The sequence below is a fragment of the Tachysurus fulvidraco genome, chromosome 6, assembly GCF_022655615.1.
Source record: "Tachysurus fulvidraco isolate hzauxx_2018 chromosome 6, HZAU_PFXX_2.0, whole genome shotgun sequence".
Lineage (NCBI taxonomy): Eukaryota > Metazoa > Chordata > Actinopteri > Siluriformes > Bagridae > Tachysurus > Tachysurus fulvidraco.
In genome coordinates this window covers 8,586,632-8,601,979 of record NC_062523.1, presented here as the reverse complement: position 1 = coordinate 8,601,979, position 15,348 = coordinate 8,586,632, and the positions used below count along the sequence as shown (strand labels likewise).

Sequence of the window (15,348 nt, the reverse complement as noted above, 5' to 3'; positions counted from 1 at the left end):
AATGTATTTTTAATGACTGAGTTAGGCAGGTTTTCATTTCTCTCTAAACTGCATACTGTATGCAAATCTGGATTCTCGTATCCTAATTTTAATGAGGAGTTTTTCCTCATCTTTTGTCTTGTTTGGCTGAGATCGTCGAAGAATAGAATTTGAGTGTACTGTTTGTGTATATGGGAGAATAAAAGACTAAAAGACTTCGGAGTGGTTATTGTTCTGAGCAGCTGATCTAAAGATACGGTACTGAGTTCAAACCCCAGGTCAGTCGGAGAGCCGTTGTTGATTCTCGGCCCTTAACTGCTCTACGGTTCGATTGTATACTTTTGAGGATGGTAAGTCATGTAGAAATATTTTGATATCCAGTACACAAATGGAAAGGGACCACCGCATGACCATCACTGACAAGATATTCGATGGGTAATGAATCATTCTTGGCCCAGCAGTGACAGTGACATGATAATGACAATGCTGATATCTCTCTCAGGCTCAGCAATGAAGCTTTTACATTTTTCAGCACAAGCTTTCCCATGGAACAATACTGTAATGTTTAGTAAACATGTCCTCATTGTATCCCTCAATTGAAAACTGCCACGTGGTGAGAAGCTAAACCCAGGTGAAGGCTAAAAGGATGATTAACATACACGGTGCATGAAAAAAAGATAAGCGACATCTCAATGTACACCAACAAGGTAGGTGTGTAGTGTGAGAGTGTCACTGCTGTACTGAGAATGACCCACCAACCACACAAATAATATCTGTTCACTGTAGATCCCTTTGGAATCCATTTCTGCCGTCAGACAGCATATATTTATATTGCCACTGTCACAGTTTTCAGGCAGAACCTTCATGTTAATTAAGTAAAGACAGAAGATGAAACACAGCTTAGTACAGTATAAGAGAAACACACACAAACACACACACATATTCAAGATACTGTATATGCTTGGTCAATAGATTAACGTGTTGAACTATGAATCTTATTAACCCTCCTACAGCAATTAAAGAATAGCATATCTTGTACTTCCTTCTTCCCCATGTCTTATCCAATCAGCAGGCTATGCACACAAATGTTTATTCAAATGCTATCTATCTGTTGAGTGAAAGCCTGTCTCTGTGAGCGCTGTGGCCGTACGCATACATGCGCAGGAGTCTTATCGGGCAACTGCAGGGAGCTGCATTTGAAATGACTGTGAGTGATGCATAATGAGCCACCGAAACAGTGCTGCTTCAGTTCAGCAACTAAATCGCAGCAGGTCCACAATCCCAATCCCTACCGCCCCGGGGTTAACTCCTCAAAGTGACGGAAAGCTTAGCTTTCTGTCTGATCTGAGATTTTTTTGGACATAAAATCCTAGGAGTTATGTAAGAGAAGCTGTTATTATATAATAGGCATTATGTCTTTCTTTGATCTCAGGCTTATATGCAAGTCTGAAGCCATGCAGGCATGTATACGGTTGAAAATGCATCAAGTGCACCTGTGTGTAAGTGTTTGCAAACAGTTGGTCTTCATTTACATCACCCACTCTGATTCTCTGCCAAACATTTATTGTAAGTCTGTTTCCTGTTCATGTAGCTGTCTCGGTTTAGTGCAAAATGAACATCGGCTGAAATATGATGTAGCGCAGTGCAGTGGGGATCACATTATATCATGAATTAGCATAGTATTTCAACGAATTTTCTAATTACCCGTCTAGATTCACTTTTTTTTTTTTTAAGTTCCCCTCCACTGCATATATTATTCACCTCTCCAACTAAATTACAATCTGAAGGACATTTCTCAATTAGCATGAGTCATTTTGCTTTTCACAATTCATCTCCACAAGTGCATTATGTCTCACACTAATGGAGCTGATAGCGTCCAATTATAAAGTCAATGCGTGAACACAAAACCCAATTTATTACAGGCTAAATAAACAAATACTAACTCACAATTATTACATCTACTACTACAGTAAATCATGAATGTTTTGGCTACAGTAAACCTTTAGGAAAGCTTCTTTGACAAATAAAAGCTTGACCTAAATCAGCACACAAATTTAGTCCTGAAATCCTGACGTCCTCCATGATGCTAAACTGGTCTGACAGAAACAGAGTGAATTAAACGTGAGTAAAAAGAGCAGAGGTAGAAATCATGTTCTTAGTGACCATGTTGTAAGAGCATCCAAGTTTTTTCAACCCCATCACTTTCTACACTGTGTGGAGACTATGTGTGTGTCCCAGCAGCCCAGGGCTGTACTCCTCAGTATACTCAGAATTCTAACCAGTTGCTCATTTCTTGTTTTACTTCCTGATTTGCTCGTGATATAAGTACATGGTTTCATTGTGAAGTCTTGCCGTTAATTTGACTTATTTGTAGTGGAGCCATGGTTTTCCTAATTACTATTTCTGTGTTTGGACAATTTTTCTATAATGTGTTTGACCAATCTTTGGATTCCCTTTGCGTTTTGAAATGAATGCCAATACTGTGTGTGAACATTGGATACTTGAGCTAAAGGATGACAATTTTTTTGGATTGTGATTCAATAAACTCTGCACATGGTCCCTAACTCTGCTGAGTGTTCTTAGTTTCAACAGGATTACCATGAAAAAAAATTTCGGTTTCAAGAAAAGAACAAAAACTCTTTTCACCCAAAACTCATTCAATGTCTATGAGATCTCTCTCTCTCTCTCTCTCTCTCTCTCTCTCTCTCTCTCTCTCTCTCTTTCTTTCTCTCACTTTCTCTCTCTCTCTCTCAGCACTAGTTCTAACTTGCTATCTAGATTAGATTATTTGTCATTATCAGTAATAAAGATTAAATGAAGATAGATTTAATTAGGGTGTTAAGGAGGTTGTTTGTCTTCACTGTAACTTGTAGGCTGAAAGATCAAGAAAGCTTGATTTACTTGTGAGACTTGTGAGAATTGTATGCACCAATTGTACTAGCAATCTTGTAAATCTAGTTTGAAAACAGGAAAAAAATATAATTTTCTGTTCAACTTGATTATAATCAATAAGTAATACAATAAAAACACTTCATGTCACAAAGTTTTTTCAATTTTGGTTTATCTCAACAAAACATGTCAGCCCTTTTTAAATGCATTCCATCCAGCTTATGACGTCCTATAGTGAAAAACGTGTATTAAAAATGTGAACACGTTTATGCAACTTTGTCAGAATTTGTTCCTCAAATATTTGTAAATTACGCTTAGTACAATTTGTATTCCTGAGATGGGACTGTACAGAAAGTGGTTATTATCAGCATGTTACTGAGTACTGTATTGTTTCATTATTAGCTCAAATCCCTACACTGCCACTGATGGGTAGTTGATCAAGGCCCTTAAGTGCTCAGTTTGTTAAATAAAATTAAATGGAAATACTTCTATGTTAAAACTTTCAAAACTGTTAAAATATAATGTGCTAAACTACAGTGTACACATCAAGTTTTAACTGAAACTTCCTGAAGCCCACTTACACTGCATTTAGACTAACACTTAGACTGCTTTTAGACTAACACTTACACTGCATTTAGACTAACACTTAGACTGCTTTTAGACTAACACTTAGACTGCATTTAGACTAACACTTAGACTGCTTTTACACTTACACTGCATTTACACTAACACTTACACTGTATTTACACTAACACTTACACTGTATTTACACTAACACTTACACTGTATTTACACTAACACTTACACTGTATTTACACTAACACTTACACTGCATTTACACTAACACTTACACTGCATTTACACTAACACTAACACTGCATTTACACTAACACTAACACTGCATTTACACTAACACTGCATTTACACTAACACTTACACTGTATTTTTTTAATGATTTCTCAGATCTCAGTCTTGGAAACCTTCATCATTTAATTTTCGGACACATAGGTGTGAGAATGTGAAACGTGCCCTGACTGAGACTTAAACCCAAGTGGCATATAAAGAGATAAGTAAAAGTCAATATCCATAATAAGAGTGAAATTAATTTGTTCTTACCTTGTGTTCAATCTCCTCAGAGTAGAGTTTCTTGGCCTCCACCATGGCCTGAAGCTTGTCATACTGAATAGGTTTGTATCTGGTGATTCCCAATTCATCTTTTACTCTCTGTGTCAACTTCTCTGAATCAGACAGCACATAGTCATCACACACCACACCATCACACACCACACCGTCACACACCACACTGTAAACCGCTTTACAAAAAAGTGTCTCTACCAGAAATTTCTCTGTCCTTCATTTTGAGTTCTGGTGTGGTCTTGAAAGTACTTAAGACTGTTTCTCTAGATAATTACCATGTTTAGCATAAATATTCACTCCCTATATTAAAATAACAAAAAAAAAAGTGAAACATCTTACAGGAACACTTAAAACTTACTGTGCTCCATTTGCTGTTGGAATTAGGGCACTAATTCAAAATAACTTTGAATGTGGTCAAGTTTTCAGCTGTGATCTTTGATTGTATATTTTATGGATTACTATTTTCAATTTATTTATTTATTTAAATTGTTTTTCTTTCGTTGCCTTCTTGGCCAGGTCACTCTAGCTCAGAGTTAATTTAATCTCAATAAGTCTTTATCCTGGTTAAATAAAGTTTACTAAATGACAAACTATATGGATAGAATGCAGAAGATGAAAGACCTATAGGTTATAGGATTGGTAGATATTAACAAACAGTAATAGCTGTAAGCTTTTTGGTGAATTCCATTACAAGAAAAAATACAGCTATGTCAGGAAGGCGCTCTATCACTCAGAAGTCATTCATGCAGGTTCAGTACTTCACTCAGTGTTACCGCTGACAACGGCATGATAATCGGCCCATTTTCAAATTGCTCTGTGCACAGACTGCAGGTCATATTCACTCGAGGCACTGCCTCAGGAGTACCTGCACTTGAAGCTAATCTTTCCGAGTGAAAAGGGAAAGAGTGCTGAAAGTCTATTGGTTCGCCTTACCCACATCCTCAGCACGGTGACTCGACAGAAAGGCACGCAGGTCTCTCCCACTCATCTCTCTGAAAAACATAACACTAAATTCATGAATTTCGCACTTGGGTGTATGTATATGACAAGGGAATTAAAGCACTATCGCGAGCAGTCAAAGGTTGTAGAAGAGTTGATTTGGGAGGTCAGAGCACCATCCCAAATCCCTTCCCGTTGCTGCGTTTGTGGTAATCAGCTTATTGTCAGGGATTAAAAGTAATGCAGAGAAAGTTAACCGAGAAGCAGTTATCTCCTGATTATACACAAGCAGCAGTTTTTAAAATCCAGTATTCTAAAAAAAAAACATAGGGTATGTTTTTGTAACTTTAAACATCATATGATTTGGCATTTCGGAACTGATACAGATAGTGAAACAGAATACAGGCAGAAAAAACATTATTGTCTTGAAATAAAAACTCTGATTTTAGATGATTAACTTTTACTATTGCATTCCTGATGTATGAACATGATAATAGCAACCAGAAGGATCTCGTTTCCCCCCGAAGCACACTGCTGAGATACACATTGCCTTGTCAATTAGATGACAAAAACAGACATTAGGTGTTTTCCAAATTCATTTTGCTTGCCTTGGGAGCCTTAAATGGAACCAGCGAGTTTCGAGTGAATGACTGTATTTGATTATGGCTGTTAGGAACATATAAGCCACGGTGATATCGCTCTTAATCTCCATACTGCACAGATTTAATGATTTCATTCAGATGCATGTGTGCACGTGCATCAGTTTGTGTGGGTGTGTGGGTGTGGGTGTGTGCGTGCGTGCGTGCGTGTGTGTTTGTTTTGTATGTGGTTAATGCCTAATAAGGCTCTTTCACAGTGAGTGACGATATGCATACAACACTGGATAATTTATGGAAGTGTGTGGGATTATTATTATTATTATTATTATTATTATTATTATTATGCATTACTTCATTCAGAGCAACCAGCTGAATAGATTAGGTCACACGTAACTAAACAATGTCTGAAATAAATCCTGTAGTGTTTTTCAACAGTGCCTGTTAGCCTGCTTATGAATTAATACTTCATAACGTATGAATACGTTGCTGCTGTTATCTGAATCGTGACATTAGATACAACAATTAAAGCGTAACTTTAACCTGCAGCCTTAAATTACTGCACAGACTACAACGTTTGTACACCAAGACTTGGGACGCACCATCTCAAAGTATTCCCTTATCTAGAAAATCCAGAAGTCTACAACCAAAAGCAGTGCATTTTATTATTTAGATTGAATGAAAACTCAGTGTAAAGGTTTAATCCTGAATACTTGTTAATGCTTAATAACAGTGTAGAATAACAAATACGTACACAGTTAACACGTGATGTCAGTGTGTATAGTGAGTTGTGGACAGTGTCACATGGTGCCTCCTGCACTATGTAAACAAACCACCTTGTGTACACATGCTTAGCTGACAGCAAGAATTAATCATCTTTTAAACCCAATCCCATCCGTGTTAGTCAGACTCCACCCCCGGGATATTCAACAGCCAATAGTACGTCTATATACATGACTGACAAACAAACAAACAAACAAACAAACAAACAAACTTCCGGTTTAGTCTGATTAGCTTCTATGCTAATAACTTTTGTACTTAAACTAGTTTTCTATTAACATATCCTACATATCTTCCAGGTTTAAATGAAGGATAATAATAATAACTCGACTATTTCACAACACGTTTAAAACGTTAAATGTTAAAACGTGTTAATTTTATACGATATATAGTTTGTTTATTACCTTGTAAAGGTTCATCCGCTAACAAGGCGTTCGGTGTGTAAGACGTAACCATGGAGACCGCTGTTCGTGTACGATTGGCCAGTCGCACACGTATACACAAAAACGTTCTGACCAATCAAATCGCACCTCGTCTTGCTTCAACCCAATCACAGCAGGGCCGCGCTGACGTCACGTGGGGGCGTAGAGCTCCAGAGTGGACGCGGGGCAGAAGCCGGGGAGAAGAGCAGCGGAGTCCGGGCTCTCTGTGCACACACGCCGCTGGAGCGGGACTTTAAAAGCTCTACAGACGGATTTCCGTGCTTTATTATATTCCCCCGATGGGAGCTGCTGTGATTCAGAGCATCAAGTAGATTAAAACTGTCCTTTTAAAGGTATGGAGTTTATATTTGGGCTGATTTTAAACAAACAAACTGAAAATAATGCATACGTTTGACTCGGCTTAGTTTTAGTGACACGCTTTAAGAGGAGTCGCTCATGTTGCTTAGAATCACTTAAACTCTGTGTTTTATACGTTTTCTTGTACACTTTTTAACGTATATATATATTATATATGTGTGTGTGTGTGTGTGTGTGTTTGTTCTCGCGTATGACCGTTAGTCAGTTATGGAATTTTGGCGGTGCGTGACAGTTTTTTTTTTTTTTCAAATTTGAATATTTGAATTGTTTAGGTTTGGAACGTTGGCTCGCGGATCAGAAGGCGCTCGAGGTGAGTGAATAGCCAGGTGCGCCGCGCGCGCTGGAATCCGAGGAACGCGAGATTGCTTAGAAGAAAAAAAGGGGGGGGGGGTAGTAGAAGAGGGGGCGGGGCTTTACGCGCGTATACTCTTTTACGGTAAAACCACGTATAATGTTGCGTAATCAGTTCAAAGTCTTTTTTTTTTCAACACCTGAACTGACCTCATGGATTCATTAGTAAAAATGATCTCTGGGGAAAATTGTTATTTTACATGCACCATGAACTGCTGTGCTGTAGGATTCTGGGAGAGGAAAGAAGGAATGGAAGAAGGACAGAATGAATGAATGAATGCACCAGTTTGCACCAGTTTGATTTTCCAGATGCCTTGATGCAATGGTGCAACAGTGGTGCTGCCTCTCTGCTCCTCTGCCTAGGGTTCAAGCCTGTTCTCAGATTACTACCTGTGTGGGGTTAAACCTATTAACCCGGGTTTCCTCTGGGTTCTCTGGTTTCCTCCCCACAGCATGACTGTATGTGAATTGGCAGCACTTAATAGCGCCCAGGGGTGGGTGTTGGACAGCTCTCAGTCACCCAGGCAAAGAGCTTTGCCCTTTCACTGTGTTGCCCTGTGATGCGAAACATGATCATCATCAGAGAGCGGTGTTCACACTGTCCTTTTATACGCTAGCAATCTGCAGATTATTAAAGATTTATAATTACCTTTAATGTTGTAGAATGTCCACGAAACATTTCGGTTCATTTTGCGTAGCTTCACTCCATTTCCAGCCTCTCTTTTGTTAAATTAAGAAAAGAAAATGCTCCGTTATGCAATCAGGTCTGCGGTGAACTCACAGTTTACGGTGACCCATTAGTTCCTCAGGAGCTCTCGGTTACACTATTATAGACTGTTGTAGAAAGGACATTATTTACAGTGACATTATTTCCTGTCCAGTGTCATGAGGATGAGGTTCACTTCTGAGCTTGGTTCCTCTCAAGGTTTCTTCCTCATGTCCTCTCAGGTAGTTTTTCCTTGCCGCCGTCACCACCGGCTTGATCATTAGGGATAGGGACAGATGGATATATAGTATTTTAAATTAAGCTAATCTGTTTAAAAAATTAATTTTAAACTTTAATTGTATTTATTCATTTTTATCCTTATTTTTCTTCTTCTTCTTCTTATTATCATTATATATTTATTTTTCTCTCTCTTCTGTTTCCATACTTCTTTAAAGCTGCTTTGAGACAACGGGAAATTGTTAAAAGCGCTATAGAAATAAATCAAATTGAAAGTCCTGTCTTTAAGTTTTTACTGTAGAGGAAACCTCATTGACACCGGAGTCAAATAACACCTCATCGACACTGGAGACTTCATTCATAACTGTCAAATAAACATGTATTTAGACACAGCATCAGCGAATGAACAAAGTTTGTCATTATTTTAGTCCATCATGAAGATTTGGGTTTAGGAACGAGTACATCAGCGGGACAGCTCATGTTGGACGTTTGGGGGACAAAGTTAGGGAGACCAGATTAAAATGTTTTGGACATGTTCAGAGGAGGGAGAGTGAGTATATTGGTAGGAGAACATTGGACATGGAGCTGCCAGGCAGGAGGCAAAGAGGAGGTATATGGATGTAATTAATGAGGATATGAAGCTAGTGGGTGCAAGTGTCAAGGATGCAGAAGACCCCTGAAGGGAAAAGCCGAAAGAAGAAGATGAAGATTTGAGGAGTTAACAGCACTGTTATGTAAGCGCTCGGCGGTCGACCTGCCAACCTGCCGACGGTTACATCACAGTGTCACATAATTTAACCAAAGGAAGTATGACAAGAATCGCTGGAGCTGCTGGTTAAAGAAGCAGGATTGGAGAACAGCGGGTCTCTGCATTCCCACTCGAATGCTGATAGACATAATAGCCGAACTGCTGTGCAGCAAAATGCTGAGCGAGAGAAAAGAACAAAAGCCACTTTACGAATGTCTGACTTGTTCGTGAGAGACACGGAGGTCTGTGGGCCGTGGAGTACGGAGGATTATTTCTGTGGCTCTGTACGTTATAACAGTGTTTCCCCAAATCTTTTTTTTTTTTTTAGTCTGCACTGCACATTTTCTCTCAAACACACCCTCTTGATAATGAGCCTCTGAGCTGAGGTAAAGCAAGGGAAACTCCACCGCATTAGGGTGGTGTGTACTATAAACCGGCTTAAATCGCTTTAATAACATGCCACGCAGGTAGTAGTTATCTTTTTTCTGTCTCTTTTCAAAGTTCAGCGGTTATACGAGTGCCAATTTTTCCACCTAATGTCTATCTACCACATCTGGAGCAAAACGCGAAGCTTCACGATGTTTCCCTGGTAGAAATCCAGCAAGGTGTCGATCTTCAGTACGAACCAAGAATCTGAAAGGAGAAGTGTGTATATGGGACAAGAGGCAAGGAGAAAGAAGGTCTTAATATCATCTGTTTTCTGGGTGCGTCATCACCTCCGACCTTGCGCTCGTTCACAGTGTAGCAAAACATAAGATATTAGAAATGTAAAGTCTGCAGAGACACAAACGTCTTATTCATAACACAGCATGTAATTTGTTCTATAATTTGTGAAAAGGTCTTCAAAATCATGCGGAACATAAACAACGCGAAACATTTGTGCATTTTTTCTGTATACAACTACATATTTAAATAAATGCTACGAACAGAAGTTTCATATTGTAAACAAATCGTATATACGGTTTACCATAGTTTATAAAAATAAATCGTCCCAAACATTTGATCAAATAAGCAAAGTTTCTGAAAACGATCGATCGAAGCACAATGATCTCTGTAGCAGTGCCTGAGGTCATTATAACCAGAAACAAAGCTCCAAAGATGGCTAAAATGTCTGTTTTCTCTCATATACTGTAGATCACAGCGGTGCAGGGCCGGTAAATGGACATCGCTTTTTGACTGTTAGAAATGAGTCGTTTAACTATATACCGAGGTCAGCATGCTCTCTCTATAGTTGATCTCTGTCACTTGTGAATATTGGGACCTCTGGTGTTCAAACAGTGCATGTAGTTATATGAATCACACATTTCTCCAACCATCACACTTTTGTATGGCAACGCATCCTGTCATGATGTATCATTACACCTCTATCTGTACAGTAAATGTGTTCGACAGAAGGCACACACAGAATCGAATGGAGCTGAAATGGAATTTGTCATTGTCTGTAGTAAAATTTGCCATTGTCCTAAAGCTGAAATTTATTCAGTTGAGATTCTGCTGCCGGTCTTCTGAACAAAGTAATTCGTTCTCATCTGCCTTGCTACGTGCTTGCATTGCGCCCTGTCCATTTGCGAGTGGCTTTAGTTATAAAAAGGCTCAGAATAAACCTAAATGTCATTTTCCAACGTCATCTGTGTTACCGTGCTATTTTCAGGTGAGCACAACAATTAATCTGCGGAAACGCAGGCAGCGTGTGTTTATTCAGATTGCAGCAGCTGTGAGAAAAGAAGCAGGAGGTGGTATTTTAGCTAGTGTCTGAAACAATATGCAGTAGCTTGTGCTTGCAGAGATTATTTATCGTCTACACAATGGAATAATGACTTACACGTTTTATAATTTATTATAACATGTAGGATGTGTGTGTGGGGGGGGGGATGTTAATAACAATACTGTAAGATTGCTATGTTCCAGATATATTTTCTTTTTTATGAGTGTGATTGTTGATAAGTTGTTGTGTGTGTGTGTCTCTCTGCATTTGACCCATCCAAAGCGCACACACACACACACCATGAACACACACCCGGAGCAGTGGGCAGCCATTTATGCTGCGGTGCCTGGGGAACAGTTGCTCAAGGGCACCTCAGTCGTGGCCAGCCCGTGACTCGAACCCACAACCTTAGGATTACGAGTCAGACTCTCGAACCATTAGGCCACGACTTGCGCAACGACTTGTCTGAATAAGAACTGAGAACTTGAGTTTATACGCAATTCATTGCATCAGAAAAGTCTTTGATCTTCATCGAGTCACTTAATATCAAATAGTTATGTCCTCTATAACCCCTCCTTACTGATAACATTAACATTTACAGCATTTGGCAGACGTCCTTAGTTTCGTATTTTATACATGTGAGCATTTGTGGATCTAGGGCCTTGCTCAGGGGCCCAGCAATGGCAGCTTTGTGGACCTGAATCTCATGACCTTCTGATTGTCAGGCCAACACCGTAGCCTCTATGCTACCGTGTCCCCCAATGTACCACGTAGCAAGTAAATTGTCTTGATATTTTCCCTGAAACAGTGTAGTCTAGATTGGACAGGGGCAGTTATGTCAGCTGTTCCTAAACTTTTGGGGCAAACGAGGACCTTATGTTTTTTCTGTGATCCCAATCATTGAACACCCTTCTTCTTTTTTTTTTTTTTTTTTACATTGAAGATGTGTAACACAGGACTGGATGGCATGTCAGAGCCACATCATTCCTGTCCAACAGGTTGAACATTAAAATGTTTAGCGAATTTGCGCACAGCGATTTTAAACGCTTCCCTTTAAAACTTTGTGTCCTTGTCTTGATCATGGTCATCAGCTTCTTCTCTAATTGAAAACTTTGACCATATAAACAAGCATATCTAGATGACTGATACATAAAACAGAGCCTTTTCTGCATAAGGGGTTTAATATTCACATAGCAGAAAACCAGTAGGTGTAAGCACTCAGTCTAGATTAGTAAGTATCCAGTTTGAGACAAAACAAGAGAATCATTTGTAAAATAATTGAACGAAACAAACTCAGATTTAAGTGCTTTTTTGTAGCAACAGTATTTGTAAAGCAACGAGCCTGAGTTACGTTTAGCCGAAGCCCAAAAACAGCTTTAATTTCAGTCGTTTGGTCTTTGATTACAGTACAAACATTCTGTCAAAGTGTCTCAGTTAAACAGAAAACCATGACTTCTGAGTATTGTTTTTTTTGTTTCCGCTGTAATGTGACCTATTGGCCCATTAATGCTGTTGATGTTATTCCACCACGAAGCTTTCAGTAACCGGTCGTACTCCACGCATCAGTATGCAACAGGATCCGCTTATCTTGGCAAAAGTCCAATCCCAGGCAACCTCAACGAAGCCGTCATTCCTAGCACGCTCACGTGTAACACTCTGACATGCTTTGTCACTCATGTTTCTGTTTATGCCTATGTTTTGGGATGTATTTTAGACCGTTCTGTATATTATCATAATAAAGATGTCAGTGTTGTACATCTTGGCAAGCCTCAATGTAAATCTAACAGCCTGCTGTCATTTATGACAGAGTTACAGAAGATGGTAACAATGAGACAAATTTGTCATTCACTGTATGTTTGAGGCACAGTAAATCTGTGATTGTAAATCAGATCCTATCGTGTTTATTTTGTGACCTTTTTTTGCCGTGTTTTTATTTTTAGATTTAAAAAGATTTGGTTGTGCGCACGCATGTGTGTGAGTGAGATTGTGTGTGTGTGTGTGTGTGTGTGTGTGTGTGTGAGCGTGAGTATGAGAGTGTGTGTGTTGTGAGAAGTTCTCCTCGTGGTACATCATGCTCTTTGCTTATATCTGAAGAATTTGACTAGCAATGAAGGGCAGCCAAAAAAAGACAGAAACGTCTTTATAAGATTTCAGTTTCACAATATTTCTATCCATTTTCTGCAACAATAAACGTTTTTGTGAGCAGATAATTCAAGCCTCACCACTGGAGCTTTTTTTTTTTTTGGGACAAGAACTTGAGCTTTTAACATAAATTATAAAATCATAGCTGTACTTCTCAGCTCCATGGCCCTTTTGCATTTTATACACCAATTTACCACATTGTCTCTCGTCTTTGTCATGCTATTGTTAGTCGGGTTTTTTTCCTTCTCCCCAAATGAAGACAGAACAGCGTGTGTATGTGTGTGCGTATAAAAGCGCAAATCCTGTTATTGGAGATAGGATTTGAGCGTAAAAGAAGTGCGGTGCGTGCTCACGCTCGTCTCTTTTGTTGCCTCGGATCGCTGTGATCGTTCAGCTGTGCGCTGAGGCCAGCTTAGATCTAACAGGAACTGACAAGAGTTGAATAGTTCAGCGGTTCCTCACGTTCTCCACTTTTCATCCTCGAGTTTCGTGCCACCATTTACAACATGTATATGACATAGCAAAAAAAAAAAAACATATAGTTGTTTACTATATAGTGTTGTCTTGTCTTGTGCTTTGGATCATTTGATCAGACAGGTAGGGAAGATTGTAGCCTTACACTGGTTGTTTTGGGTCTGTAAGCCCATGGTAATTCATTCATGTTTACTAGTTTAGCAGATTTTCCTGGAATTTGTTCCTTAGGGCCGCTTTAACCAAAAATAGTCAATTTTTACTAAATAGATTTTTTTTTTACATCCCTCGCAAAGCCTGAACAACAACTTAATTTAAGGAAATGACACTAAGGGAGAACACTGTTCTCGCTATGTAAGTGTTCAGTAAATATTTATTATTTTTTATTAACATATTTCAAAATTAAAAACTTGTTATATTTATTTAGGTTACGTTTGTTTAGTCCTATTTAGGGATGGGCGATAAAACGATAACGATATGTATCGCGATAGACACGTGATCGATATCAATAAAAAATGTGTTCGATATTTGTGATACACTTGAGAGCCCTGCTTATGTTCACATTTTAATTATTTGAGTTTTCCGTAGTTGTTGACATTTCTGTCTTAATAACTGAGGGGATTATGATCAGAGGAAGGTTAAGTTTAAAATAAAAATGTTTAAATGTAATATATTTTTCTCCTAGTCCTCATTTTAAATGGGTCATAAAAAATATCAATAATTATCGATATCGACTGAAATGAACCACTGAAATCGTGATACAGTTTTCAGCCATATTGCCCAGACCTAGTCCTATTTATTTTCTTATGATGTTGTTAATGGGGGCACGGTGGCTTAGTGGTTAGCGCGTTTGCCTCACACCTCCAGCGTCGGGGTTTGATTCCCGCCTCCGGTCTTTTACAAGAGTTACAGCATAACTAGAATTGGTTTTAGTGCAGAAATGTCACGGTATATCTGCCTGGAAAGTGTGTGTGTAGTTTGCATGTTCTCCCCGTGCCTCTGAGGTTTCCTCCGGGTACTCTGGTTTCCTCCCCGGTCCCAAGACATGGTAGGTTGATTGACATCTCTGGAAAATTGTTTGTTGTTTGTTGTGTGTGAGTGAATGAGAGTGTGTGTGTGTGTGTGTGTGTGTGTGTGTGTGTGTGTGTGTCCTGCGATGGGTTGGCACTCCGTCCAGGGTGTATCCTGCCTTGATGCCCGATGACACCTGAGATAGGCACAGGCTCCCCGTGACCCGAGAAGTTCGGATAAGCGGTAGAAAATGAGTGAGTGATGTTGTTAACAAAATAAATGCTAATACAACACTATCGATTAATGGCAACATCCAATTTTTAACCAGATTCCGTTTGTTAGGGAAACAAGGACATATCGTACGCGATCTCACAAACCTACTGGCCGTAAAGCATTTATGATTTTCTCTTTTTTCTGCTTTTGGCCTTTGTGGCTTGATACTTTAGGAGCATGTCTAAGGTTTTTTCCTTAAGGGTAACCACAAGTAGCGGTTACAATAGAGTGCAAACATTCTTCCTGGGGTATGGAATATAACATTTCTTGGAAACTTTCTGCAATAAAATAACATATATTTATATTACTATAAGTCTCGAGACAAAGAATATTCCACCTGTTTAAGTGTTTCTGAGTAATCGATTTTTAAGGACATGTTAGCTAAGCTGTCTCTAGAATAAATGTACTGAGGAAAAAAAAAAGACTCAATAATCAGCAAATAAAAACGTCACCACGGTCCAGCTACTGTCGATTATCCATTCAGGAAACTTTTTTTTTTTGCTTTTCTCCAAGCCTGTCAATTATAGCTTCTTTCCACTGCAAAGCTAAATGCTTACCACAGCCACATCACACTGTTCTATGCC

General features: G+C 39.1%; 2 protein-coding genes across 3 annotated transcripts in view; one reads left to right on the top strand and one right to left on the bottom strand.

Annotated features, from left to right (window-relative positions):
• LOC113660847 (coiled-coil domain-containing protein 148) overlaps positions 1–6,825 on the bottom strand; it is an 82,258-nt gene extending 75,433 nt beyond the window's left edge. The window contains exons 1-3 of the mRNA XM_027174676.2: positions 6,725–6,825; positions 4,939–4,997; positions 3,985–4,106 (exon numbers count right to left, since the gene is read on the bottom strand). Coding sequence (XP_027030477.2) covers positions 3,985–4,106; positions 4,939–4,993 — 177 coding nt within the window. The 5' untranslated portion in view covers positions 4,994–4,997; positions 6,725–6,825. The remainder of the gene's footprint in view (positions 1–3,984; positions 4,107–4,938; positions 4,998–6,724) is intronic.
• A 127-nt stretch (positions 6,826–6,952) lies between these two features.
• The window catches only part of LOC113660846 (plakophilin-4), a 117,064-nt gene continuing 108,668 nt past the window's right edge, over positions 6,953–15,348 (top strand). For both annotated transcript variants that reach the window (XM_047815058.1, XM_047815057.1), the window contains exon 1: positions 6,953–7,095. The gene's annotated coding sequence lies outside the window, so the exon portion shown is untranslated. The remainder of the gene's footprint in view (positions 7,096–15,348) is intronic.